Here is a 27,036-nt window from a genome sequence, read left to right on the forward strand (position 1 = left end):
TTCTTCCATGACTTAGCAATTATGAATTGGGCTGCAATAAACATTCTGGTACATATATCTTTGTTATAAAGTGATTTTTTGTCTTCTGGATATATAACCTAGGAGAGGAATTGAAAGATTGAATGGCAGGTCTATTTTTAAATCCCTCCGTGATCTCCAAACATAAGGAACATATTAGTTTGCATTCCCACCAGCAGTGCAAAAGTGTTCCCTTTTCTCCACATCCATGCCAACATCTCTGGTTTTGGGATTTCATGATTTGGGCTAATCTTACTGGGGTTAGATGATATCTCAAAGTGGTTTTGATTTGCATTTCTCTGATGATTAAGGATGATGAGCATTTTTTCATATGTCTGTAGGCTGTGCACCTGTCTTCTTCAGAGAAGTTTCTCTTCAAGTCCCTTGCCCACCCTGAGATGGGATCACTCGTTCTTTTCTTGCTAATACGTTTGAGTTCTCTGTGGATTCTGGTTATTAAACTTTTGTCAGAGGCATAACCTGCAAATATCTTCTCCCATTCTGAGGGCTGTCTGCTTGCTTTACTTACTGTGTTTTTGGTTGTGCAGAAGCTTTTTAGTTTGATGAGGTCCCAGTAGTGTATTTTTGATGCTGCTTCAATTGCCAGGCAGTGCTCCTCATAAAATATTCGCCCAGGCTGATTTCTTCAAGAGTTTTCCCTGCATTTTCTTCTAGTATTTTTATAGTTTCATGTTTTAAGTTTAAATCTTTAATCCAGTGAGAGTCTATCTTAGTTAATGGTGAAAGATGTGGGTCCAGTTTCAGTCTTCTACAGGTCACCAGCCCATTCACCCAGCACCATTTGTTAAATAGGGAATCTTTTCCTAACTGAATGTTTTTCATTGGCTTACCAAAGATCAAATAACAGTAAGTAGCTGGGTTCATCTCTTGGTTCTCTATTCTGTTCCACATCCATGCCAACATCTCTGGCACGGTTTTTGTGCCAGTACCATGCTGTTTTGATCACTATCAATTTATAGTATAATCTGAGGTGACTGTTAGATTTTACTTTTTTTGGTAGATCTGCTATCTATAACTTTTTCAATTTTTACTTTGTTCATCTCCACTAATTTTCAATCATAGGTATTTTTCCTCTTAAAACTATAAATGAATTAGGAGAAGAAGGTGTGTCATGGTGACTTTTATCTCTTACATGTGCCATAGATGGAAAAAGGTTATAAACTTCCCCCTTTCTAGGATTTTCTCATCCATGTTTTCTTTTCCTTCTTTTAGTTCCCAGGATAATACTGCAGGATCCGGCACTTATTCCAACAGGGTTCTGCATGGCTCCATCGGTCTGGTATTTCCAATTTATCTATCATCTCTATCATGGAATCTGAGACTTTGGTCTCATTTCCTAAGAGTAACTTGCCCAGAGCACCCTCAGGAGATGGCAGCTGCTAGTTAGCAGAGGCTAACTATAGGCTTTGAAAGAATGACCATTTTCCATGTGCCTGTCATCTTGTCTGAAAGCTCATTAGTAAGAGATTTATCTTTTGGGTTGACAAACCTTTTGAATGTTTGCGAGCAGCAAAGGAAGTAAAAAAGACAGGAGAGTGAGGAGGAGATGGAGAGGGCCAGGGGTCCACCCCACCCACGGCCCCTTTCTTCCTTGTTCCTTCTTCCAGCCAGAACCCAGGAGCTGCTCATAGCCTGCTCAGGTGAAAGGTGGGTGTTCTCTGCGTTTACCAGCTGGCAGTGCAATGTGGATGAAGCAAGTGGCCGTCCACATAGCCTGAACTTGCAGGCCGACCCCCGTGCCTCCTCCTCACTGGGGGCCTGCCCTCTGAGGAAGGTGAATGTGGTCACACCAAAGCCAGGCTTTCCATAATTATCAAGTTCATGTTGTTTTTTCTTACATTGCCATACAAATTCATGGCCCACGGGGTCCTATGTCTGTTGGAGGCAAAATTACCTTCTCATAACTTGTGCACCCATTCACAAGGCAGCCCTAGCCTCACAAGGAAAAGAGAATAGCATAAGGCCACATAGGTTGTTAGTGGTGGGATGTGTGGGGGCCAGGAAACCTGCACCCAGGGCCCATCAGTTTGACCCCACTGCCCCCACTGTGACTGTCATCTCTCCTTGTAAGCAGAGAAATGCTCACAATTAGATAAAACAGCTCATTCATCACTGCTCAAAGGGTGGCAGGCCTGTCACCTGCATCCTTCCTCTGCTGTAAGCAAGACCACTGCTGGGGAGGGGGAGGCAGAGACAGAGAGGAAGGGAACAGAGAAACACCTGGGTTTATTTCTGAGTCTCATTTCTCCCCTTTTGCCACTACTGACTGGAACACAGTGACCGTCTATTTATCCAACTGTTTATTAAAAGAATTTATGGTCCACATCAGCCTAGTGGGGACCCTACTGGCAAATGTTCCCTTGGCCAAAGGAAAAACAAGTGGGTGGCTGAGGGGAAGCTATGGACTGTGGAGGGTAGAAGAGAGCTAATGGGGGCCGGAGGCTCATCTGACTTTTCTTCCTCTTATCCTCAGACACTGTATGGGCAAAGCCCAGGTTTCCTGGGTTGGGGAGTGTCTCACTCTCCTAGACTGCTCAAGACAGTGGGAGAGAGGGGATCAGGACAAGAGAGCACTGCAGACAGGGATTGTGGGATGAACAGAGTATGAAGTCACTGTTATACCCAGGCTAACATCTCTGTCTCTGAGCCTAAAAATAGTCAGTGCAATTAAGGCCTATGGCTCTTAACTGCTAGGTTTCCTCTCTGAGATAATGGTCAAACTCAGCCAATTTGGCAGAGGAGGGAAAGCAGAGGGACCATGCGAGAAGGGGTGTCCATCCTGATCCACGCTCTATGGCCCATGCCTTCACAGGAAGTGTTGGCGTTGGCGGCGTTCATGGTCATTCCAAGTTAAAAAGTCTGTAAGGGAATTAGCAGACATTTACAGTCTCGTGCTGAGCTGAGCTGACCAGTGTTAGCTCGGTGTTTTGTTTGGAGTTATGGCTAAGTTCATGTTTTTATTTGTCAAATCGGCTAGACAGTGGTGGTGCCAGTTGTTTGGTCAAACACCAACGTAAATGTTGAAGGTATTTTTTGGAGGTTAGGCTTTGAGGAAAGCATATTGCCCTCCATCGCATGTATGGGCCTTATCAGATCAGTTCAAGGCCTAAAAGGAAGGAATTCTGCCTCCAAATTGCCTTTGCACTCAAGACTACAACATCAGTGGTGGGACATGGTGGCTCACACCTGTGATCCCAACACTCTGGGAAGTCAATATGGGTGTATTGCTTGAGCTCAGGAGTTCAAGACCAGCCTCAACCAGAGCAAGATCCCCGTCTCTACTAAAAATAGAAAAACTAGCTGGATGTGGTGGCAGGTGCTTGTAGTCCCAGCTACTCAGGAGACTGAAGCAAGAGGATTACTTGAGCCCAAGAGTTTGAGGTTGCTGTGAGCTGTGATGCCACAGCACTCTAACCAGGGTGACAGAGTGAGACTCTGTCTCAAAAAAATAAATAAATAAATAAAAGACTGCAACATGAGCTTACAGGGAAAATCCAGCCTGCTGGCCTGAGCTGTGGATTTCAGACTTGCTAACTTCAACAACCGCATGAACCAATTCCTCAAGTGATAAGCACTTCACACATATTAAGATGATTAGCAACATTACTTAACCCTTGTAGGAGGCATCCCAGGCACAGAGAAATAAGGAATCTCCCCAAAGGAAAACACAGCTCAGTTAAGTGGAGGAGCTGAAATTCCACCCTGGCCATTCAGAATGCAGCACAAACTCTACTGAATATGAATTTTTTTTAACTGAAAAACTCCAGTTATCATTATGAAATGTCTCAAAGTTACCAGTAGGTAATTGAGGAAATTCTGTCAGCTGCAGATTTCCAGAGACACAAAACATTGTGACATCAAGGGGAGGGTCAGCAAGGGTAAGGGCAGGACCCGGGAGAAAGTCCTCTGCAGTTAGTTCTAAATATAAAAAAAAACCAAACGGTCCCATCCCAGGCAGAGAAGGAGAACGCATGTGCAGCTATGTATTGGGACATTAATATTATATTGATTTAAATGAAAAAATTTAGAAATTAAGTCTGGGGGCCAAATCCATTATACAAGAATAAAATAACATTGATGGGACTGAGATGTGCATTTAAATTCTATCTTCCAACAGCTTTTTTTGAATCCTTGCTTCATTCCTGTGTTCTTTTGTCTTAGTCTGTGTTCTCATAACCATGAGCTGGGGCAAGTAACTGCAGTAAAGGAAAGGAACCCAGAGACACAGGGTCTCAAGTCAGCTTCAGGCTTCTGCTTCTCGTGAATACAACATGGCACCCTTCAGTGATGTGATCATGGGCTAACAGGGAAAGGATTTTGCTCGTGAATCTTCCAGTTCCCATCTGGAATCTCAGAATCCTAGGGACAGGGGAACTTAGGGAGGCATAGGGTCTACTGTTTCCCAAAAGCCATAGAATCTCTGGAACTTTTATTTTTGAACTGTTCCTTATCTGATTCTCCTGTGCCATCAAGCCTCTCTTCTAACATTACAGTACTTCAACTGCATTTAAAAATCACATGCCCACCTTTTTCTTGATTAACTCTAGTGATGGGTTTCTTACTGCTCTCTGGGGTAGCCCACTCCATGTTTGAACAATACTACCTGTTCCAATTTTTCCTTAATTTGGGTAGGCATCCACATTGGGAGCTTCTACGGACTGGCCTTGGTTGTGTTCCTTCCACCGGAACTGATGCCTTAAACAGCAACTGTGGTCTCTGCTGGGCTGTGAAAATCCCTCCCTTGCCTTTAAATCTCTGTAGATCTTCCTTGGAGTCTGTGTCCTCACATCCACCCTTCACCACTTGCTGTCAGAAAGTTTTCTTCGTCTCTGGTTTGTTCTCATAAGCTTTATTCCTCAGACAACAGTAAACACCACTCAATGTCCTATGGGAGCAGCCCCAGCACGCAGGTCCTCAGGCTGGGCCCTTTCTCAGGCCCACTTTGTAGCTAACAGGGGTCCTGGTACCAGGCCACCAGATGGCCTGTTATACCCTCTCAGAGGTTCTCAAATACATGACCTTCGACATCAAATATCTTTTTTGACTTTAACATTCTGCATTTTTGTTTTACATCTGAAATCTTCCATATGCCTTATTAGCTAGTGTTCTTGATAAGGGGTGAATTTGCCCCACACAGGGAACATTTGGCAGTATCTGCAGATATGTTCAGCTGTCACAACCTCGGAAGGTTGTGGCATTTACTGAGGGGAGACGGGATGGTGCTAAATCTCCTACAGGTACAGGACAGACCCCCACAACAGAGAATCACCCAGCCCAAGGTGTCATTAGTACCGAACTTATTAGTGCAGAGAGCAGCGAATGAAGGCAGGCACGGGAAAGTAAAAGGCTCAAGCAGCTGTGTGCACCTGCAGAGGGAGTTCTGGCCCCTCATTTTGGGGAATAAGAATCAGGGAAACTAACAGGAGGGAAGAACCCAGGCAAAGACCGGTTCTCTAGGGCTCATGGGAAACCTCAATTTTAAAGAAGTTAAGAGGAATCCACTTGATTTCACCACATGTATTTGCTTCCTATAATGTGTGTTTCCCAAAATGTGATGAATGTCCCTCTCATGGTCTACAATATACTCTTAAAATAAATATCATTAAGAAAAAAATGAGTGCATTTAAAGAAAACATTGAGTAAATAACTAAACTTCGGGACAGTGCCTGTGGCTCAGTGAGTAGGGTGCCAGCCCTATATACCGAGGGAGGTGGGTTCGATCCCGGTCCCAGCCAAAACTGCAACAATAACAACAACAACAAAATAAATCTATAAATAACTGAACCTCTATGGCAAAGATCATGAAGTGGTCACAAAGGACTGAAGGTTGGTAACTAATGTCTGAAGCAAAGCTATTGTCCTGGGGGAGAAAAGAGTTGCCCTGTGTGAAATGGCGAGGTTGGGAAGAGAAGCCCCCACATCCATTTTTGCTGTTACTGCAAACTGGGAAGTGGTGGGGGTGACGTGCTAGAACTTACTGTTGCTGGAGCTCAGCTGTGTACAGTGCTTGCCCCCATGCTCCAGCTTGCTGGCACAGGCTCTGTCCAGATAGGTGGCCCCTTTGATCCACTGCCACGGCTGCCTCTACAATGACAGGAGGTGGAAGAAATGCGCAGGTCGAGACCCCACCTGCTCACAGCCAATGTGGTCTTCTTAGTCCCCTTTAAAACTTAGTTTTCATTGTAAAAATTAGAAAAGTACAGAATTGCATAATGAAGGAAAAACAGAAAAGTCACTCCATTCAACCACTAAGAAGAAAACATTGGCATATTCACTTTTGGCACAAACATTTTCATGTATCATTACATTTTTATATACTTAAAATACAATATTTAAAATATATACTCAATTTTGTTTCTTGCTTTCTGAACTTTTTTTTAATGGTAAGGAGGTACTATAATTTACCCTAATATTCTTCTAGTGATTGATAGGTGATCTATCATTATTGATAGATATGTTATCATTATAAAGAATATCACTGTGAACAACTTTGTTCATAAAGCTATTTTAAAAATTATTTCCTTAGGATGGAATCCCAGAAGTAGAATTAATGGATCAAAGAGTATATTTTGAGGTTATTGATATGCATTGCCAAAGTGCTTTCCAAAATATTTCCATTGTAGGGACTCACATTCTCACCAATTGGGCACAAGGACAATTTCTCCATATCCTTAAAAATATTACTCATTAAGACAAAGCAAAAGTTTGATAAGCTGAAAAATCAAATTATATTGTTGTTTTATTTGCATTTATTTGATTACTAGAGATATTGCACAAATTTTAGAATGCTTGTCACTTACTTTCTTCAATCATAAAAAGTCCAAGACTTAACCAGAATCAAGTGGTAATGTTTAACAGGCCCATATCAAGTTCTGAAATAGCATCAACCATACAAAACCTCCCTAAAAAGAAAAGCCCGGGACCAGATGGTTTCACGTCAGAATTCTACCAAACCTTTAAAGAGGAATTAGTAGCTATGTTACTCAACCTGTTCCAAAAGGTAGAAAAAGAAGGAAGACTACCCAACATGTTCTATGAAGCAAACATCACCCTGATCCCCAAAACAGGAAAAGACCCAACAAGAAAAGAAAATTATAGACCAATATCACTAATGAATATAGATTCAAAAATATTCAACAAGATCCTAACAAACAGAATCCAGCAACACATCAAACAAATTATATATCATGACCAAGTCGGTTTTATCCCAGGGTCTCAAGGCTGGTTCAATATCCATAAATCTATAAGTATAATTCAGCACATAAACAAATTAAAAAACATAGACTATATGATTCTCTCAATTGATGCGGAAAAAGCTTTTGATAATATCCAGCATCCCTTCATGATCAGAACACTTAAGAAAATTGGTATAGAAGGGACCTTTCTTAAACTGATAGAGGCCATCTACAGCAAACCCACAGCCAATATCATATTGAATGGAGTTAAATTGAAATCATTTCCACTCAGATCAGGAACCAAACAAGGCTGCCCATTGTCTCCACTGCTCTTTAACATTGTAATGGAAGTTTTAGCCACCGCACTTAGGGAAGAAAAGGCAATCAAAGGTATCCATATAGGGTCAAAAGAGATCAAACTTTCGCTCTTCGCAGATGATGTGATTGTATATTTGGAAAACACCAGGGATTCTACTACAAAAGTCTTAGAAGTGATCAAGGAATACAGCAGCGTCTCAGGTTACAAAATCAACATTCATAAATCAGTAGCCTTTATATATACCTACAATAGTCAAGCTGAAAAAACAGTTAAGGACTCTATCCCATTCACAGTAGTGGCAAAGAAGATGAAATATTTGGGAGTTTATCTAACAAAGGACGTGAAAGATCTCTATAAAGAGAACTATGAAACTCTAAGAAAAGAAATAGCTGAAAATGTTAACAAATGGATAAACATACCATGCTCATGGCTGGGAAGACTCAACATTGTTAAAATGTCCATACTACCCAAAGCAATATATAATTTTAACGCAATCCCTTTTAAAGTTCCACTGTCATACTTTAAAGATCTTGAGAAAAACAATACTTCATTTTATATGGAATCAGAAAAAACCTCAAATAGCCAAGACATTACTTAGAAATAAAAACAAAGCAGGAGGAATCATGCTACCAGACCTCAGACTATACTACAAATCGATAGTGATTAAAACAGCATGGTACTGGCACAAAAACAAAGAAGTAGATGTCTGGAACAGAATAGAGAACCAAGAGATGAAAACATTCAGTGGGGAAAAGATTCCCTATTTAACAAATGGTGCTGGGTGAACTGGCTGGCAACCTGCAGAAGACTGAAACTGGACCCACAGCTTTCACCATTAACTAAGATAGACTCTCAATGGATTAAAGATTTAAACTTAAGACATGAAACTATAAAAATACTAGAAGAGAGTGCAGGGAAAACCCTTGAAGAAATCGGTCTGGGCAAGTATTTTATGAGGAGGACCCCCCGGGGAATTGTAGCAGCATCAAAAATACACTACTGGGACCTGATCAAACTAAAAAGCTTCTGCACAGCCAAGAACATAGTAAGTAAAGCAAGCAAACAGCCCTCAGAATGGGAGAAGATATTTGCAGTTTATGTCTCCAACAAAGGTTTAATAACCAGAATCCACAGAGAAATCAAACATATAAGCAAGAAAAAAACAAGTGGTCCCATCGTAGGCTGGGCAAGGGACTTGAAGAGAAACTTCTCTGAAGAAGACAGGCATGCGGCCTTCAGACATATGAAAAAATGCTTATCATCTTTAATCATCAGAGAAATGCAAATGAAAACTACTTTGAGATATCATCTAACTCCAGTAAGATTAGCCTATAGCACAAAATCCCAAGGCCAGAAATGTTGGCGTGGATGTGGAGAAAAGGGAACACTTCTACACTGATGGTGGGAATGTAAATTAATACATTCCTTTTGGAAAGATGTTTGGAGAACACTTAGAGATCTAAAAATAGATCTGCCATTCAATCCTATAATTCCTCTACTAGGCATATGCCCAGAAGACCAAAAATCACACCGTAACAAAGATATTTGTACCAGAATGTTTATTTCAGCCCTATTCATAATTGCTAAGTCATGGAAAAAACCCAAATGCCCATCGATCCACGAATGGCTTAATAAATTGTGGTATATGTACACCATGGAATATTATGCAGCCTTAAAGAAAGAAGGAGACTTTACCTCTTTCATGTTTACGTGGATGGAGCTGGAACATATTCTTCTTAGTAAAGTATCTCAAGAATAGAAGAAAAAGTATCCAATGTACTCAGCCCTACTATAAAACTAATTTATGGCTTTCACATGAAAGCTATAACCCAGTTACAACCTAAGAAGAGGGGGAAGGGGGAAAGGGAGGGGAGGGAGGGGAGAGGTGGGTAGAGGGACGGAGATTGGTGGGATTACACCTGCGATGCATCTTACAAGGGTATATGTGAAACTTAGCAAATGTGGAATGTAAGTGTCTTAGCACAATAACTAAGAAAATGCCAGGAAGGCTATGTTAACCAGTGTGATGAAAATGTGTCAAACGGTCTATGAAACCAGTGTATGGTGCCCCATGATCACATTAATGTATACAGCTATGATTTAATAATAAAAAATGTAAAAGTTTAAACTACAAAAAAAAATTATATAAGTAGACGTAAATATTCACACTATCTCTGAATGATGGAGTTCTGGTTAATAGCAACGTGAAAACAGAAAAATATAAAATTTCTGAAAGTCAAATAAACACCATTTAAAGCTAAAGAACTGCATAAAATAGTTGTAAGAACTATGATAAAGGATCACTAGTTTTTCTATAACAATGTCCAAGAAGAGAAAAAGCATGACTATGTATTAGATGAATACTAAAGGATAAGCACTCATTCATGAAAGGGGGTGTGAACGTATGCTATCTTTAGGAGTTTTGTCACGAAACAGAAAGTGGGGGAGGGGGAGTTCTAGGTTTATGCTCCCTATGTTTGGGTGAGCTAACTACAGAAGCCCGGGAAAGAATCAGTCAACCGTAAACCCCACATCTAGACCTCAGTACTCAGCCACTCCTTACAGAGATTTCACATGCCATTCCTTATAATAAGGTATTGGTGAAAGAACAGTGAGAGTCCAGCAAAAAGAAATCAAGGGTAACATAAAAAACAACATCCAAGAAAAAATGTTAGCTGAATGTTTTCAACTGTAACTCAAGTCAAATGAGAATTTAATTAATCTGAGTCTCATAACAGATCTGTGTGTATATAGATATATACAGTAGACCCTCCAGAGTTGACCACCTCCCTACATTGACCACCTCCTTAAATTGACCTAATTTTCATAGACTGAACGTGCACTCAGTGGACGTTCCTTACATTGACCACCTCCATGTTTACCAGTTCATTACAGTCCCTTGGGTGGTCAACTACAGAAGTTCTTCTGGGTACACAAGCACACACACACACACAAATGTATATTTATACAAACTTTTCTTTGCAGGCTCTGGTATGCTGGTAGTTTTGTCTTGTAAGATTCAGGAGGACCTTAATTAGACAGAAGGTCTATTAAATGGTTCCGTTTCAATCCTATCCTCCACTGAGAGCAAGACCTGGGTCTCTTATCAGTTGAAGCTCATGAGTGACAATCCACCACCTGCACCCTTGTTAGCAGGCCAGGAACCCGTTTCCCAGAAAGGGGCTATTCATCTGGCTTTCCCAGTAGGGCATTTGTGGGGATTCTGAGGTTACCTTCTGTGGGTCATGCAAGCCAATCCCTACAGGCTGGTTTCTTTAATAGCCACTTATGTATTCTGCTCTGACACTGGCTTCCTTTAAATGGATGCCAGGTGGGATCCATTTTCATAGGACTGACACTCTAGCTACATGCAAGGTCCCATTAATGATGCCTTGAGGCTTAAAAGTACAGCCTTCTCCACAGAACCCTAGTGTGCCAAGCGGGATAGACTTGCACAGCCTGGCCTCCTCTGGACGTTGTGATCCAGTCCCCTCAAAAGACTTTTGGAGAAAACACAACTGCCACAGCCTCAATTCTCAAAGAGGAAGGTTAAAGCGAGGGCAGGAGATTTAGGGTCAGAGGAGGTGCCAGGGGTCCTGGCCTTACCCCTTGTTAGTGTATATGACCTTGACAAGTCACTTCACCTCTCTGAGGCTCAGTTTCCTCATCTGTAAAATGGACAAAATAGTGACTGATACTTGGGAGTTTTTATAAGGACTAAATGTATTATGAAATACTGCATTTCAACAAATCTAAGAAACCACTGAGTGTAAAATGTGCTCTTATTTTACATCCTACTAAGAAAGAAAGAAAAAGAAAAAATCACTGCCGATGGGTCCATGACAGACTGTGCACAGTCACGGTAGCACATGCCTGATTCAGGGGTGTTAGAATGTGAACACAGTTGCACTGGAGAACAGATAATGAGGGGCCCCTTCTGGAACACCTGGGCATCTCACAAATGCTGTCACCTCTAATCCTCACAACAGTCTTAGGAAGTAGGGCGCATTTTTAGTTTACAGATGGGAAGATGGAACATCAGGAAAAGGTGAGGAGACATGGAACAGAGCCCATGGCTGCCTAATTCCCAAGCCTATCTCTCTTTTATTTTTTATTATTATTATTATTATTTTTTTTTTGTAGAGACAGAGTCTCACTTTATGGCCCTCGGGTAGAGTGCCGTGGCCTCACACAGCTCACAGCAACCTCCAGCTCCTGGGCTTAAGCGATTCTCTTGCCTCAGCCTCCCGAGTAGCTGGGACTACAGGCGCCCACCACAACACCTGGCTATTTTTTTGTTGCAGTTCAGCTGGGGCTGGGTTTGAACCCGCCACCCTCGGCATATGGGGCCGGCGCCCTACTCACTGAGCCACAGGCGCCTATGTCTCTTTTATTTTACATTATTATTTATGTTGTTCCTGTTACTCTGGAACAACACATTGTAAATTGGAAATGGTGGTCTATAACTTATTTTTACTTGCTACCAAATTAGTATAGGATGAATTGCCCAAAAATCTGAGGTGGAGGAGAGGGAAAGAGACTCTTTGATATGATGGTTTAGAATTCCTGGTTTCCTGGAATTCACTTGCCAATTGAAGATGAAGGTACCTGTTCGCCCCCGTTTCCAACAGTAGCCACGCCGTCAAACCTGGTTGAATTGGAGTTTCTTCGCATCACGTAGAGGCTGATATGTAACTATCGGCTCAGCTACAACTTTTAAAACTTTCAGCTCTAAATCCAATTCTGCTTTCCTCCGGCGTATCTTTATACTGATCCCAAATTCTTCTTTCTTCCTCTGTCAGGATGCTGACTTCTTTCATATCTAAGGTGTGAAATCTGCATTTTTCTTATAGATTAATAAATGGTAATCATCCATAGTTTTAAGGATTATATGGAACACGTAACATGATTAATTCTTGTTCTACAACCAGAAACCTATCGTTCAATTAAACAAGGCAAACATTTGCTTGTATGTGAGTGTGTGTAAAAATCTTATCTTTTACTTTTCCTGGGTTGTGTTACAGTTTCTGTCCTCATGACAAGAAGTTGAATTAACTTAATAAATGCATAGTTTGGGCCATGGCTACTTAGGCCTCGCCTGCTCCCATTATTGCTTTTACTATTTTACCCGAGATTAGATGTGATTGCTGTTTAATAACAATGTCATCCTCACACTTGCAAACCGTGTTACAACACCAAAATGCTCTTATACCTGTAATTCTACTTGATTCTCAAATAGGTAAGGCAGGCATGCCAGATTACCAGTGAGCATTTTTTGAGCACCAACTGTGTACCGGCCACAAAAGAGTCCCGTCACAGAAGAGGAAGCAGGTGTGGCATCTTGAAGTGATTACTGGTCCTCCTAGTTCATTCAGCTGTTAGACTTCTGCCTCTTCCAGCTGTGACCAGATCTACAACGTGTGTCTCACCATTCCCTCCTCCAGCTGTGAGGAGTCCGGGGAGCTGGGATTGTCTGGCAGCACTGGTGAGGAATGGTCCAGCCAGAGGCAGCTGGGGATGATTCCAGGCCCCTTGGGCTCTTTCTCAGCTAACTGGTTCTGGCACTGGTAACCTTGCTAAGGCCCAGAGTCAATCCCATGGGCTGTTTTTTCTTTAAGAACCTGCATTGAGCATCTGCTGTGTGTCATGGGCTCTGTGCATGTTGTTTTAATGAATCCCCTGCCACCCATGAGGTAAAAAGCGTCATCCCATGTTACAGCCTGGGGATAGGCAAAGTGACACACAGCAATGCCCAATGGGGTGGAGTGAGCTTTACACTCAGGTCAATGTCCTCAGATTCCACAGACGACACAGAATTGGCACTGGCATCTCTGGAGATGGGCAGCACAAACGTCTTTCCCGGATTTCATCAGGTTATTGCCAAGAACTGAGGAGCAGGTTCATGGCTCTCCGTGAGCTCTTTTTCCTCCTATAGGTGAGTCTCTCTGTCTCTCTATCCCTTTTTCATACGAGTGTTCAGGACTCAGCTCAGACTTCACTGGGTCTGTTCCACTGATCACTCTGGGTGTAGTCATTTCTGATCACAACCACATTGACATTTTCTGTTTAGATGTCACAATCCTTACTTGACCCTAGACTTATTCAGGTTACAGAATACTTTTTATTCTGTATTTATATTTTATATTTTATAGCTGTCATGTGGTGGTTGCTCCATCTCTGCTTTCTGTTTTTTCTTCTTCACTATCAGGTTATAGTTAGGGATTCTGAGATCCCTGCAGGGTGCTCACAGGGCTCCCCATCAGTGTCTTCAGAGACGCCACCACGCTGACTCCGCTGGGGTGCTTCCTCTCACTGCCTATTTGGTCATCTCATAGACCAGTGTTTTATCTCATAGCATGCCTGAACCTATAGTTAAACTTCCACAGCACACTTAAATTATGTTGATCAAAAAAAGAGTAAAAAATAAAATATGCTTTCTGTGCTTTGAACTTCTTTTGAAAAATATGAATAAATGATCTTTAAAAAATTTCACAGCATACTAGTGTGCCACAGAACACCAGCTGAAAATCACTGTCATAGACAAAACCTCAGGGAAATAAAATTGCTACAGCTGTGGGCTGTGTAGAGCTGCGGACCCTTCCTTCCAGGTGTTGGGATCTTTCCTTCCTGGTGTTGGTGTCTCTGAGGCGCCTGCTCTAACCCTGGCTACGCACCACTCTCTTTCCGGCAAGTCTTGTACAGAAACTTAGTCATTCTTTCTGTAAGTTGCTCATCTTCTTATCCTTCCTTGATTTATGTATTTCTGTCTTCTCTAACAACAGTGAGCACATGGAGGGCAGGAGCCATTTCTTATTCATCCTCTGTGCCCTATAGCCCTCTGGGGACTGGGCACACACCACCTGCTTCACCCATGCTCACTTGCTTAAAAGAGGTGAACACACAACCTGCCCCCTTCTCTTCACTTCTCCACAGAGGCAGTTTTTTCTGAATTCTGGGGAAAGACCTTTGCTCCTGGACCAAGTGAAAGCTCAGGCTGGCCCTTCACTCTAAAGAAGCCAGTCTAGCAGGAGGCCAATTTCTTACCAGAGGCCAGTTCCTCAGCTTCCAGAAGTTTCCAGTTATTGGACCTGTAGTAAAACCATCGTTGGCATAGCTGGGTCTCATGATGATATCTGCATACAAACAAAAAGTTATTACAAGTTATGATAGGGAAAAATCCATTCCCAGGCTCGATAGAGTTGAGAGGTCCAGAACCTCCTGAATGGAGTAGTCCTTTCTAATCTGCTGAAAATGTACACTGTTAATGCACTTTCTCCCAGCCTTCCTCAAAGGGACCAATGGCCTTTTACCAGTGGGGCTATGCACTGGGGAAAAGGAAGCAGGCTTTTCTGGGATTCCTAGACACTGGATCTGAATTGCCACTAATTGTAGGAGACCCAAAATGTCACTGGGCCCAGCAGTCAGAGTGGGTCACGGAAGTCAGGTGATTGGTGGAGTTTTAGGTCAGTCTGTCTCACGATGGGTCCACTGGGTCCCCTAACCCTGTCCTGTGGTGACTTCTCCAGTTCCAGAATGTGTGATGGGAGCAGGTGTACCCAGCAGCCGGGAGAATCTTACACTGAAGGTCAAACAACAGTCACTTAAGGCAGCACAACCACAGATGAGGGGCAAGGACGGGAGGTAGCAGGCATCACTAGGAGGGATGTAGTGGCGTGTTCTAATCATCTTCACAGAGACCCCGTCATTATCCCCAGGTTCCAGGTGACGAAATGAAGGCAGAAAGAAGTTGTCACTCCCCGGAGTCCCGCAGCAAATAAACAACCAAGGCAAGATTTGAGCCCAGTCTGCCTCTAAGTTTTAGTCAATGCTCAAGTTACTTTTATAAAATCCTGCATGAGCCAAGCCTGCTCCTTCCCACTCTCTTGTTTAATTACCAGGTACTCCTTGAGAGATAAGGGTGGGTTTTCATTCCCATTGTACAGATCAGGAAACCAGAAAGTTGAGTGACCTGCTAGGGTCCCCAGAAGGAGAGTGAGGTGTGAATGGGAGGGGAGCCAATGTTTCCTCAGCAGCCCTTGAGCTCTGACGCCAGCACTCGGGTGCCAGAGCCCCTCCTGGCCTCTCACTGGGTGCTGGAGGCCTCCGCCCGCCACCCACGCAGCGTCGGGAGGTCTCAAGTCACCACCCGCGCGGAGTCGGGAGGTCTCACCTCACCACCCGCAGCGCCGGGAGGCCTCACCTCCCAGCGTCTTGCCTGGATTACTTCAATAATTTTTTCTACTCCACTGTCTACTTGATATATGACCTTGGGGATATTGTTTTATCTCTTCTAGCTTTAGTTTTCTTATCCATACAACGGTACTGACAACAAATACCATCTTCATAAACTTGTTGGGAGGATTAATTGAAATAATGGGTGTAAGTCATTAGCACAGAGCTTAGTATGCAGTAATTGTTCAGTAAATAATAGTTAAAATTGTAGCTATTAAAAACCATCATTATTATGTAGCATTTTTAAAAATATTAACCAGATGAAGTTTTCTATTGTCCATAGATTATGTTACTCCCAGCCCTCCACTCATTGAATCAATGGCATGCATTGCTTCAGGGGAAGAACAGCTATGGGCCTGGACAAAAATATCACTGTGGGAAGCAATAAGAGCATAATCTTCACCACAGGTCTTGTTGAATCCTCCATACTTCTCGTGAGTACAAAATTAGACTTTTTCCATTAAGCCATAGTGCAGAGACCATATAGAATATGTTGTAACAGATGTTCCCTCAGGACTTTCTAAGTGGAAAGTCCTTCTGTATCGTGGGGGAAGATCTATCTGGGCAATGAAGGGATCTGTGATGAATGTTCTGGCTGTACCTTCTCTTGGGGTGAGAAACCAGAGATTGGTAAACCCCAGGGGTCGGGGTGGGAGAAGTACTGTGTTCCCTAGGACATAGCCTGGGCAAATTTCAAGCCCTTTTAAGAAAGCCTGAAGCCTGAGGCCAGCAAAGAACCAGAGCAGCAGGGAACCACCTGGCCATATAGAAATGGTCATAGAAGGCAACTCTGTAAGAGTGGCTCAAAGGCAACTTCCCAGAGTCTTGCACATTTTTGCATGGTTGAGAGAAGGTGGCTGAGTTCCATCAGCAGCCGTAGATGGTAGGGAGAACAGGTGACTGGAAACAGGGGTGGGTTGAAAGCAGAGATCTACTGAGTAAAAGGGTATATTAAGGGTAGGACGTAACAAGGACCACAGACTTCAGCTATGGGAACCCACACCATGCCCAAAGAACCTTGCTTCTCTTCCTGTTTCCTCTCAATTGATCCTCCCCTTGGCCAAGTGCATTCCCCAGTGAGAGAAGTGCTAAGTTACAGATAACACTAGCCCCCTCCAGAGGCCCTCTTCTCAACAGACGTGACACCCAAGTATGGAACCTCATTCACTCTTCCATATACAACTCCCAGCAAAGCCTTGTGGGACAGTGCAAGTCACCCTCAGACTAGGAGCTGGGTCTTACACAGTCTTGCCATGTGACCTTGGGCAAGCCTCTTCCTTTCTCTGGATCTCATTTTACTCATAACTAGAGCAAAGGAGTTACACCGGATAAGCCCATACTTCTTTCCCTTCCATTGTGGGTGTTCCATGATGGCGAGTCTTAGCTCACTCACACAGTTTTCTTTCCTTGTTCTCTCCGTTGGTAGATTCTATAGTATTGCTACTCATGTGTTGACATACTACTTTGCAATTGATGGTTGGTTTATAAGTGTGTAAGAGCCAGCTCTCTCACTGGGTTGTAAATCCTGTGCAAACCGCAATCCCTAATAAGCTCAGAGAGGAAAACAGTGTATGCAAACGTTGGGATATTTTAATTACAGCTGTGACTTACAGGTGGTCTGCTAGATTTCAGGGGCTTTAAACACATTAGCTCTACCCTTCACAATGAGCTTGAAACAAATAATATTATAATTTATACTTAATTCATTATTTTAGTAGGGCTTACAGTCACATAGAGTTGGATTTTGTTTGATTCTAGAGTCTTTAAACCTTTTATCACATCATATTGCTTTTCATTCCCATCTTGGAAGTTTATTTCCTAAAGTGCCTAGATATTAGTGTGGGGGGCAGGGGTGAATGTCTGGTTGTGTCATATGCTGTGAGAATACTGACTATGGGCTCAGTTTCAGCTGAGTGATGGGCACTCACCACCCAGGACTTCAGGGCTGGCCACATAGCTGAGCAGTAGGAGAAGCCGCATTCTTTTGGAAGCCATCGTCCTCTTCCCCCGAGGACACGTCTGCTGCAAGGATCTTAGAGACCTTGTGAGTGTTTCTCTGAAATTCCTCGGTGACCTAGAGCTGAAAATCTGAACACATTGACACCAGTGAGGACTCAAGAATTTAGCTGCCATATCACACATATCTGAAGGATAAGGATATAGTATTGGTCTGGCTAAATCAGAATTGACAATGAAAGGAATCTGAATTGAAATGTAAAGATGAAGAGATTTTAACTTAGATTTTGTTCTCACCTGCAAGGCCTTCTGGGCCTGTCTGTAGCAGGCTACAATTACTCAAGAGAGCCAGCAGAGGGCGTCCAAGGCAAGCTTTTTCACGCATGAGGCGGCGATGGGCGTTCTGTGGTTAAAAAATCAAATCAAGTGGTTCCAACATTGAAGTCTTTAATGCTAGAATTAAAAGTGAAGATATGGTTTAATACCCACATTTTACAGAAGAGAAAACCTGAGGTCGATGAGTATGAAGTCCCTTGCTCATTGCACCAGCTACAAACAGATCTGACTTCAGTTAAGCACACTTTCCTTTAGACTGAATTGATATCACTCTTTTCTTTTTTAAAGAAAAGTATATTTCAGTATATTTCCTCATTATCAAATAACACATAAGTCATTAAAAGATCAATGAAAACTAGAAAGTAGAATGGAAATAGGAAATCTCATCTCCTTGACATACATAATTTGGTGAATAACCTACAGATATCTCTGTGTACAATTTTGTGTAAATAGAATCATGTCATTCTGTACTCTGGTTTTGTTTCTGAGAAATATATTGATCATAATAAATTTTCTTGCACTCACATAAATTTGATGCAGTTTTGACTTCTCCTTGTGTAAATTTACACCTGCAGGGTTGCAGTGTCACAGGCTGTGCAAATTGTCACCTGGGTGCCTTTCTCTAAAATGCTCTCTAATGGACCGTAATGTAATAGAGTGCACAGGAATAGTGGTTCCCCAGACTTCCAAAGAAAACCTTATTTTGTCAATTTTTTTGGTTAATTTTGGTATATTAAAGAAAAACTTTAGTGTTTTTTAATACTTTAAAATTACTAATGAAGTCAAACATCTTTTCATATAATGATTAGCTTTTAGTACTTCTTTTGTGAATTTTCAGTTTCTCACTTTGTACATTTTTTATCTCATTGTTTCTTTGTCAGTGATTCGTAAGATCTTTTTTGCATAAGTATTGTATTTCCAAGTTCATTTTCTTTTATTTATATTTTTACCATTCTGAAATTATTAGAAATTATATTATCATTTTTAGGTCTGGGTGTGAAGGCCCTTGGTCATGGCAGAGCAGATCTGACTTCACTTGAGCACACTATCCTTTAGACTGAGTTGATAGCACTCTTTTTTTTTTTTTAAGAATATAGATTCATTATATTCAATATACTTCCTTATAATTTTTGGAGTTTATATCAGAAAGGCTGGCTATTGCTATATATATGACTATTTATATTCATCTATTTGCCTTTTGATTTTCATCTATCTGGGTTTTAATTTAGTATAAACATGCAATTCAGTTCTGAATTTTTCTCCCAAATAATTTAATATTAATAGATTACTCATCTTAATGAGGAGTAATTTGGCCTGGCAAGGTGGCTCATGCCTGTAATCCTACCACTCTGGGATGTCAAAGCAGGTAAATTGCTTGAGCTCAGGAGTTCAGGACTAGCCTGAGCAAGAGTGAGACCCCATATCTACTAAAAATAGAAAAAAACCTAGCTTGGCATTATGACAGGTGCCTGTAGTCTCAGCTACTTGGGAGGCTGAGGCAGGAGGATCACCTGAGCCCAAGAGTTTGAGGTTGCTGTGAGCTGTGATGATGCCACGGCACTCTGCCCAGGGCAACAGAGTGAGTGAGACTCTGTCTCCAAAAAAAAAAAAGGTAATTCATTGAATTCTCACTTGACCATTCTTTATGCTCCCAAAATTAGGGTACATGGGCTAACTTTCAAATAATAGATTGCTTAAAGGGAATGGTGGAATATACTATTTGAAATGAAGGCTTTCCTGGAAAATCCAATCTGGGTTCCATATGAACACTTCAGTGTGCATTAGCAGAGAAGAGGACTCTGTCCTCTTATAATCATTTAATGAACCTTATGATCATTGAATGAATCCTGCACACCTTTACTGAACCACCTTCCAAAAGTAATAGGGTATTTTCAGTGTCTTTAAACCACTTGAAAATGCAAATTGTTATAACTTCTCTGTTAAGCTGACCATCTGGAGGAAGGGAGGTAATTAATTATTTTGATTAATCTATAAAAGTTATTCACTGAATGACTGCCATGTCATTTAACCCTCATAATGATAGGTGATGCAGGTATCACTACCTTATTTAGAGATGAAGAAACTGACATTTATTGAGATGAAGTAAATTTCCCAGAGTTTCACAGCTACTAGATTGCAGAGCTGTGATGTAACCCAACACTGTTCTACACCAAACCCAGTGCTTTTTACAATAAGAGAAAAGCAAAAGTAAGAAATTCAAATCAAACAATGAAGCAACAGAAAGAATGACTTAAATCATAATTTGTAATTTCTGACCTGGTTGATAGCTGGCAGAAGAAAACAGATGTTCAGAGAAAGCCTTCAACCCTCAATCACAGGGAGGATTACCTGGTTGGCAGCCAAGGCTTTGAAGACCTCTCTTCTTCAGTATCTTGAGTGCTCCCAGCCAGAGTTTCTGGAGCTCTTATATCTTCTTGCCTGAGATTTTAATCATAGAGAATAATGTTGTTTACAGGTAATAATACATCCATAAAAGCCTTATCTGTGGTTTAAAAAATGAGCTGTATCAGAGGTGGCCTGAGAATGTGTGCAGGTTGTGCTTCGACTAGCCAGGAAGGGAGCCACTCCCAGTGTGCAAACAGAAGCTTTCTTTACATCCTGTTATCAAAACTGACAACATCCCACAATCTGTTATAAGCTATTTTTCCTCTTGTATTAATTTTGTATTAATTTTACAAAATTAATAATTTTGTAAAAATTATCTGTATCCTTACAGATTTTTTTACTTGTTCTATCAGTTGCTGAAGGAGGTGTCTTAAAATCTTCCATTATGATTTTAAGTTTATCTATTTCTCCTTTATAATTCCATCGATTTTGGCTTATGTACATGTATTTTGAGGATATGTTATTATTTTCTTTTTCAGTATAGCTTGCAAAGAGTTAAAATAGGTTGTAGGTGGCAGAGATCATTTAGCCTCAAATTAAAGGCTTAATTCTGTAAAGAATGTGTATCTGGAAACTTTAAGTTGGGAAAAGACCAAAACCTTACTCTTTTGTTCTGCTGGTGATAAACCTGGGCTCGAGAGAAATGTCATGACTATTTTAATTTGTACTAACTTATGGGTGAAGCTAGTATCAGAAGCCAGGCTTCTTTGCTCCCAGTTCTATGTTGTTTTAAAAATGCTATTCAGCAACAACAAAAATAAGAAAATGGGACTTAATTAAGCTGAAAAGCTTCTGCACAGCTGAGGACACAACAATCAAAGTAAAGAGACAACCTTCAGAATGGGAAAAGATATTTGCATTTTGTAAATCAAAGGGTTGATAACCAAAATCTACAGAGAACTCAAATTAATCCACAAAAAAAGACCAAACAATCCCATTTATCACAAGAGCCATGAACAAAAATTTCTCCAAAGAAGACAGACAAATGGCCAACTAACACATCAAAAATGCTCATCGCCCCTAATCACCAGAGAAACGCAAATCAAAACCACTTAACGAAATCACCTAACCCCAGTAAGAATGACCCACATCACAAAGTCCTGAAGCTGCAGGTGCTGGCAAGGATGTGAAGAGAAGGGAACACTGCTGGTGAGATTGCAAACTAATACAGCCTCTTTGGAAAGAAGTACGGAGAATCCTCAAAGAGCTAAAAGTAGACCTTCCATTTGATCTTGCAATCCCATTACAAAGTATCTACCCAGAAGAATAAAAATCGTTTTACCATAAGGACACTTGCACTAGAATGTTTAACAAAGTCCAATTAACAATTGCCAAGATGTGGAATCTATCCAAGTGCCCATCAACCCATGAATGGATTAATAAACTGTAGTATATGTATACCATAGACTACTATTCAGCCATAAAAAATGAGACTTTTATAACTTTTGTATTAACCTGGATAGAAATGGAGAACATTATACTTAATAAGGTATCACAAAAATGGAAAAGCAAGTATCCAATGTACTCAATACTGATATGAAACCAGTAGATGAACAAATACACATCCACAAAAGAAAAAAAAAACACAATTAAACTCAAGTTGGGAGTGGGGGGAGGAGGTTAGGGGAAGGGGGCGATTGATGTGCTCTCGCCTAACAGGCACAATATAAGGTTATATGGCACAACTCCTGGGTGTGGGACACACTTGGACTCATTGCTTTGTGGCACAAGCAAAAACAAAGATATTAACTCCAAGCCTTTTAAGTCCAAAAGACCTGGTCCAGATACCAGATAGAGAAGTTTTGACAAAATATATGATTAGGCAGATTCCCTCTGCCCCTGTGCCCTGCCCCAACCCTCACTCTGCTCTCTTGATAGCACTGTGTAAAGATTTTTTTTTCTTTGCAGTTTTTTTGGCGGGGGCTGGCCTTGAAGCTACCACCTCCAGCATATGGGGCTGGCACCCCTACCCCTTAGAGCCACAGGCGCCACCGGCACTGTGTAAAGATTTTAAGACTTGAGATGAGAAAGGAGAGAGTAAGAAAACAGACAAGAGAATCAGATGTTTCTAGGACTTCAGGATGTCTCTACCCAAACCCTCCCATTGATTAGTTCTGAGTAGAGCACTGATAGAATCTACATAAAGCTTTTGGATATAAGAATAAAGGGGACTGGAGAAATCTCTGAATTGAAAAGTTTCACTGAATACTGACTATGATTAGTAAAATAAAAATTATACATATAGACACATTATATATGATATTTAGAAAGCAAAGCAAGAACCCTAAAAGCCACAAATCAGCAGCAATTACCTACGAAATAACAAGAATCAGAATGGCCTCATAATAGAGAAATAAAATGAAAACAAGATGACTTTAGAATACTATGTTTAAAGTGCAAAGGAAAACAACGTTCAACCTGGAACTCTGTACCCAGCCACCCAGTCAGTAACGGGTAAGTATGAAATAAGACAAGGTAAATTTCTAAGACCTTAGAAAGGTTGTTATCCATAGACTAACTGAAATTAAGTATATCATTTGGCAAAAAATAAAATGATTCCACAAGAAAAGAATGTGTTACAACAAGGAAATGTGTTGGCTGTATTGAAAAATTATAATAATGTTTAGAATGAAAGTAATAGTTTTATTAAAAAATAGTTTTATTAAAAATAGTTTTATTTTTAATACAAACAGGAACTAAAATACCAGACAGGAACAGCTGAGATTTGGGAGAGTTTGGAATGAAGTTAAAATGTTCTAAGATCTGATGCTGATTTGACTGAGACTTATTAGAAACATTAAGTATATGCTTCGGGAGAGTATTCTTTTGATAATGCAAACCGGATGTTGTTGCACTAATGATAAAATATTCCACTGGAGCCCCACCTTCACCTAAACTTTCAGCACAGCAGGAAGACCCTTCTAAGCCTCAGCCCCCACCCCAATTGTTCACTTTCTGCTCTCATGCTTTATCCACTCAAATCTATGCTCCGTCCCCACCACATGTTGGCATTTCCTGCAACTCCCCATACAAGGTCACACCTCCCTCCCTTTCTTCATGGCATTCTTCTCCATGCTATGTCCTTCTCCTCTTTTCTTGTTTGGGTATGTTTATTCATTTTTAATCAATTAATTCAATGAATATTAAATGTGATTGAGCACAAAGGTCTGGGTGTGTGGGGATGGGTGTGGAGGGGAAAGAGACAGGAGGTGAGAAGAAGTTGAAGAATGCAGTTCTGGTCTCTGTCTCCCGGGAACTTGCATTAGCAACCCAGCTTGGTTTGGTTCACAACTTGTTTTTGGAAATGTTTCCTTAATTCTACTCTGTGATGGTGGAGATTCTTCTGCTTGCGCTCACATATTCCACACTGGTACTTAAAGTTTCTGTTTCCTGCCTGTTTTCCTAAATCACTAAGCTACTTCAGGTCAGGGATCAGGCCTCTTCACCTCAATAACCTTGTGCTCAGTGAGTTTTAGTAACTAAACTGACCAGCAACAAAGGAAGAGTAGTTGCTTCCAATCCTGCCATTTTTCTTCTTAGGTGTTTCCTTCTTGAGGTTCCAGGGGACCAGCAAACTCATTCCTATCTTTCTTTTTCCCACGGAGAAAACCTTCATTCAATTTTTTATTCCTCTGAGAATACATTCACATTTTCCTTGGAAGAAATGCTGTATTTCAGCTCTTAGAAGAATTCATCCTCTAAGCCTACTTGAAGTATCTTACCTTCATCTATGTGGTGATCCTGTTTGTCTTCCCGAAAGACTCTTCCCCATGGAAACATGTACGTTGGGATAGTTCTGTAGATTGATGGTAGATTCCTGAGAAAAAGTGAGTGATTAAACATGCTTAGATTTAAGTGTATTTTCTCATAAAAATAAAAATGTGACCTCTCCTCATATGTCCACAAATCCTCAATAAGCTCTCATTGAATCATGACACGCTAGTACAACTGTCCAATGGACTTCACTGTGATAAGGGACTTGTAACCTACAGTGTCAGTGAGGTCACCACTAGCCAAATTTGGCCACAAAACACTCAAATATGACTAGTGAGCATGAAGAATTAACTTTTACTCTTTTTCCACCCATCCTTCCCCCTCCCCTCCCTTCCCTCTCTCCTTTCCTCTTCCTCTTGGGCTATAATTGGTTTCATAGTAAGACTGAGTACATTGGATACTTTTTCTTCCATTCTTGAGACACTTTGCTAGGAAGAATATATTCCAACTCCATCCATGTAAACATGTAAGAGGTAAAGTCTCCATCTTTCTTTAAGGCTGCATAATATTCCATGGTGTAAACATACCACAATTTACTCATCCATTCGTGGGTCTATGGGCACTTGGGCTTCTTCCATGACTTAGCAATTATGAATTGGGATCCAATAAACATTCTGGTACAAATACCTTTGTTATTATGTGATTTTTGGTCTTCTGGATATATACCTAGTAGAGGAATTGTAGGATTGAATGGCAGGTCTATTTTTAGATCTCTAAGTGTCTACAAACATCTTTCCAAAAGGAACATATTAGTTTGCATTCCCGCTCCATTGCAATCCCATTGCATTCCCAATGTAGAAGTGTTCCTTTTCTCCACATCCGTGCCAACATCTCTGGTTTTGGGATTTTGTGATGTGGGCTAATCTTACTGGAGTTAGATGATATCTCAAAGTAATTTTGATTTGCATTTCTCTGATGATTAAGGATGATGAGCATTTTTTCATGTGTCTGTAGGCCATGCACCTGTCTTCTTCAGAGAAGTTTCTCTTCAAGTCCCTTGCCCACCCTGAGATGGGATCACTTGTTCTTTTCTTGCTAATACGTTTGCGTTCTCTGTGGATTCTGGTTATTAAACCTTTGTCGGAGACATAACCTGCAAATATCTTCTCCCATTCTGAAGGCTGTCTGCTTGCTTTACTTACTGTGTTCTTGGCTGTGCAGAAGCTTTTTAGTTTGATCAGGTCCCAGTAGTGTATTTTTGATGTTGTTCCAATTCCCCGGGGGGTCCTCCTCATAAAATATTTGCCCAGACCTATTTCCTCAAGAGTTTTCCCCGCACTTTCTTCTAGTATTTTTATCATTTCATGTCTTAAGTTTAAATCTTTAATCCAGTGAGAGTCTATCTTAGTTAATGAGAGATGTGGGTCCAGTTCTTTTTTTTTTTTGCAGTTTTTGCTGGGGCCGGGCCAGTGTATGGGGCTGGCACCCACTCCTTGAACCACAGGTGCTGCCCTGGGTCTAGTTTCAGTCTTCTATAGGTTGCCAGCCAGTTCACCCAGCACTATTTGTTAAATAGGGAATCTTTCCCCCACTGAATGTTTTTAATTGGCTTGTCAATTAAATTTTTGTCAATGTCAATTTTTTTAAATAGAACTATCTTATAGATTTATTAATGAAAAGTACTTTACAAAAACAGTATGTTTGGCCCTGAAATAATTCATCTGAATCTGAAGGTTTACAATGGCAAATGAACAAGTGGCAGTAATGGCTCTGCTGCTGCTGAAGATAGGAGGGAATGTTAGTGTGCCATCTGTTCAGAAGGGCGAATATTATTTTGGCAGCTCCACATTCTAGGCCTAAGGTTTGGGAGCACAGGGAAGGCTGACAGGCCACAATACCTGGGCACCTGAATGATGTGGTCAGAACCATGACCACAGGGCTATATGTCCCTCCACAGATAGGAGATGGGGAAGATAGAGGGTCCAGTAACAGGGATAGGTGGATAAAATAAGAGTAGAAGTTGGGAATATAGTAGGGAACAGAGATGAGAGCTCAGGTGGAGGTACGGGCATAAGACATCCAGGAATAAAATAGTCATCTTAAGATCCTAAGGAATGATAGTTTCCAGAGTAATATCATGGAGTAATATCAAAGAGTAATCGGTGGGACCACACCTATGGGGCATCTTACAAGGGTACATGTGAAATTTACTAGGTGTAGAATATAAATGTCTTAACACAATAACCAGGAAAATGCCATGAAGGCTATATTAACCAGTTTGATGAAAACATTTCAAATTGTATATAAAACCAGCACATTGTACCCCATGATTGCATTAATGTACACAGCTATGATTTAATACAAAATAAAAATTAAAGTTATAAAATAAAGTAAAATTTAAAAAATAACAATATAACTTTTAATATAAACAATGCTTAAAATGTACTTTTATTTATTTTTTTTCAATAGATTTATGGGGTACAAGCGATTTCTGGTTCATGTATGAATTGTGCAGTGGTGCTATTCACTAAGTCAGTGCTTTTAGTGTACCACTCACATGAATCATATATACACTATTTAGGATATGCTAAAGATATTTAGAACAGAATGCCTTGAATGATTTGAAGTGTTTAAAGAATGTAGCTGGCAATACAAATTCAATTATTTTCTGCTGAAGTTTGAGTGATGACATTTTGTTGAATTTGAGGTTTAGATTTCAAATTTACCTGGAACTCTTAGCATGAAAAGCAATTTTGAAGCATAGTAACATATTATTTTATATTGTATGCATAGTTATAAAATAATTCACTTTCTATCATCAATTTTAAAATAGAATAGTACTGATTTATACACATCTAA

The 27,036-nt window shown here is 40.8% G+C and overlaps 1 protein-coding gene across 2 annotated transcripts; it reads right to left on the reverse strand.

Annotated features, from left to right (window-relative positions):
* Positions 1 to 2,539: 2,539 nt before the first annotated feature.
* Positions 2,540 to 20,428, reverse strand: REG4 (regenerating family member 4). 2 transcript variants are annotated; one of them, XM_053591610.1, is made up of 6 exons: positions 20,335 to 20,428; positions 18,019 to 18,174; positions 17,694 to 17,853; positions 14,578 to 14,666; positions 6,018 to 6,123; positions 2,540 to 2,898 (listed from the first exon to the last, which is right to left on the reverse strand). In XM_053591610.1, exons 3-6 carry the CDS (start codon positions 17,758 to 17,760, stop codon positions 2,846 to 2,848), a joined length of 315 nt encoding a protein of 104 aa, XP_053447585.1. In that variant the 5' UTR covers positions 17,761 to 17,853; positions 18,019 to 18,174; positions 20,335 to 20,428; the 3' UTR covers positions 2,540 to 2,845. The 2 variants fall into 2 exon arrangements, with proteins under 2 accessions (XP_053447585.1, XP_053447586.1); XM_053591611.1 differs by having other exon boundaries at positions 20,407 to 20,423.
* Between the last annotated feature and the right edge of the window lie 6,608 nt (positions 20,429 to 27,036).

The sequence above is a fragment of the Nycticebus coucang genome, chromosome 5 (assembly GCF_027406575.1).
Source record: "Nycticebus coucang isolate mNycCou1 chromosome 5, mNycCou1.pri, whole genome shotgun sequence".
Taxonomy (NCBI): domain Eukaryota; kingdom Metazoa; phylum Chordata; class Mammalia; order Primates; family Lorisidae; genus Nycticebus; species Nycticebus coucang.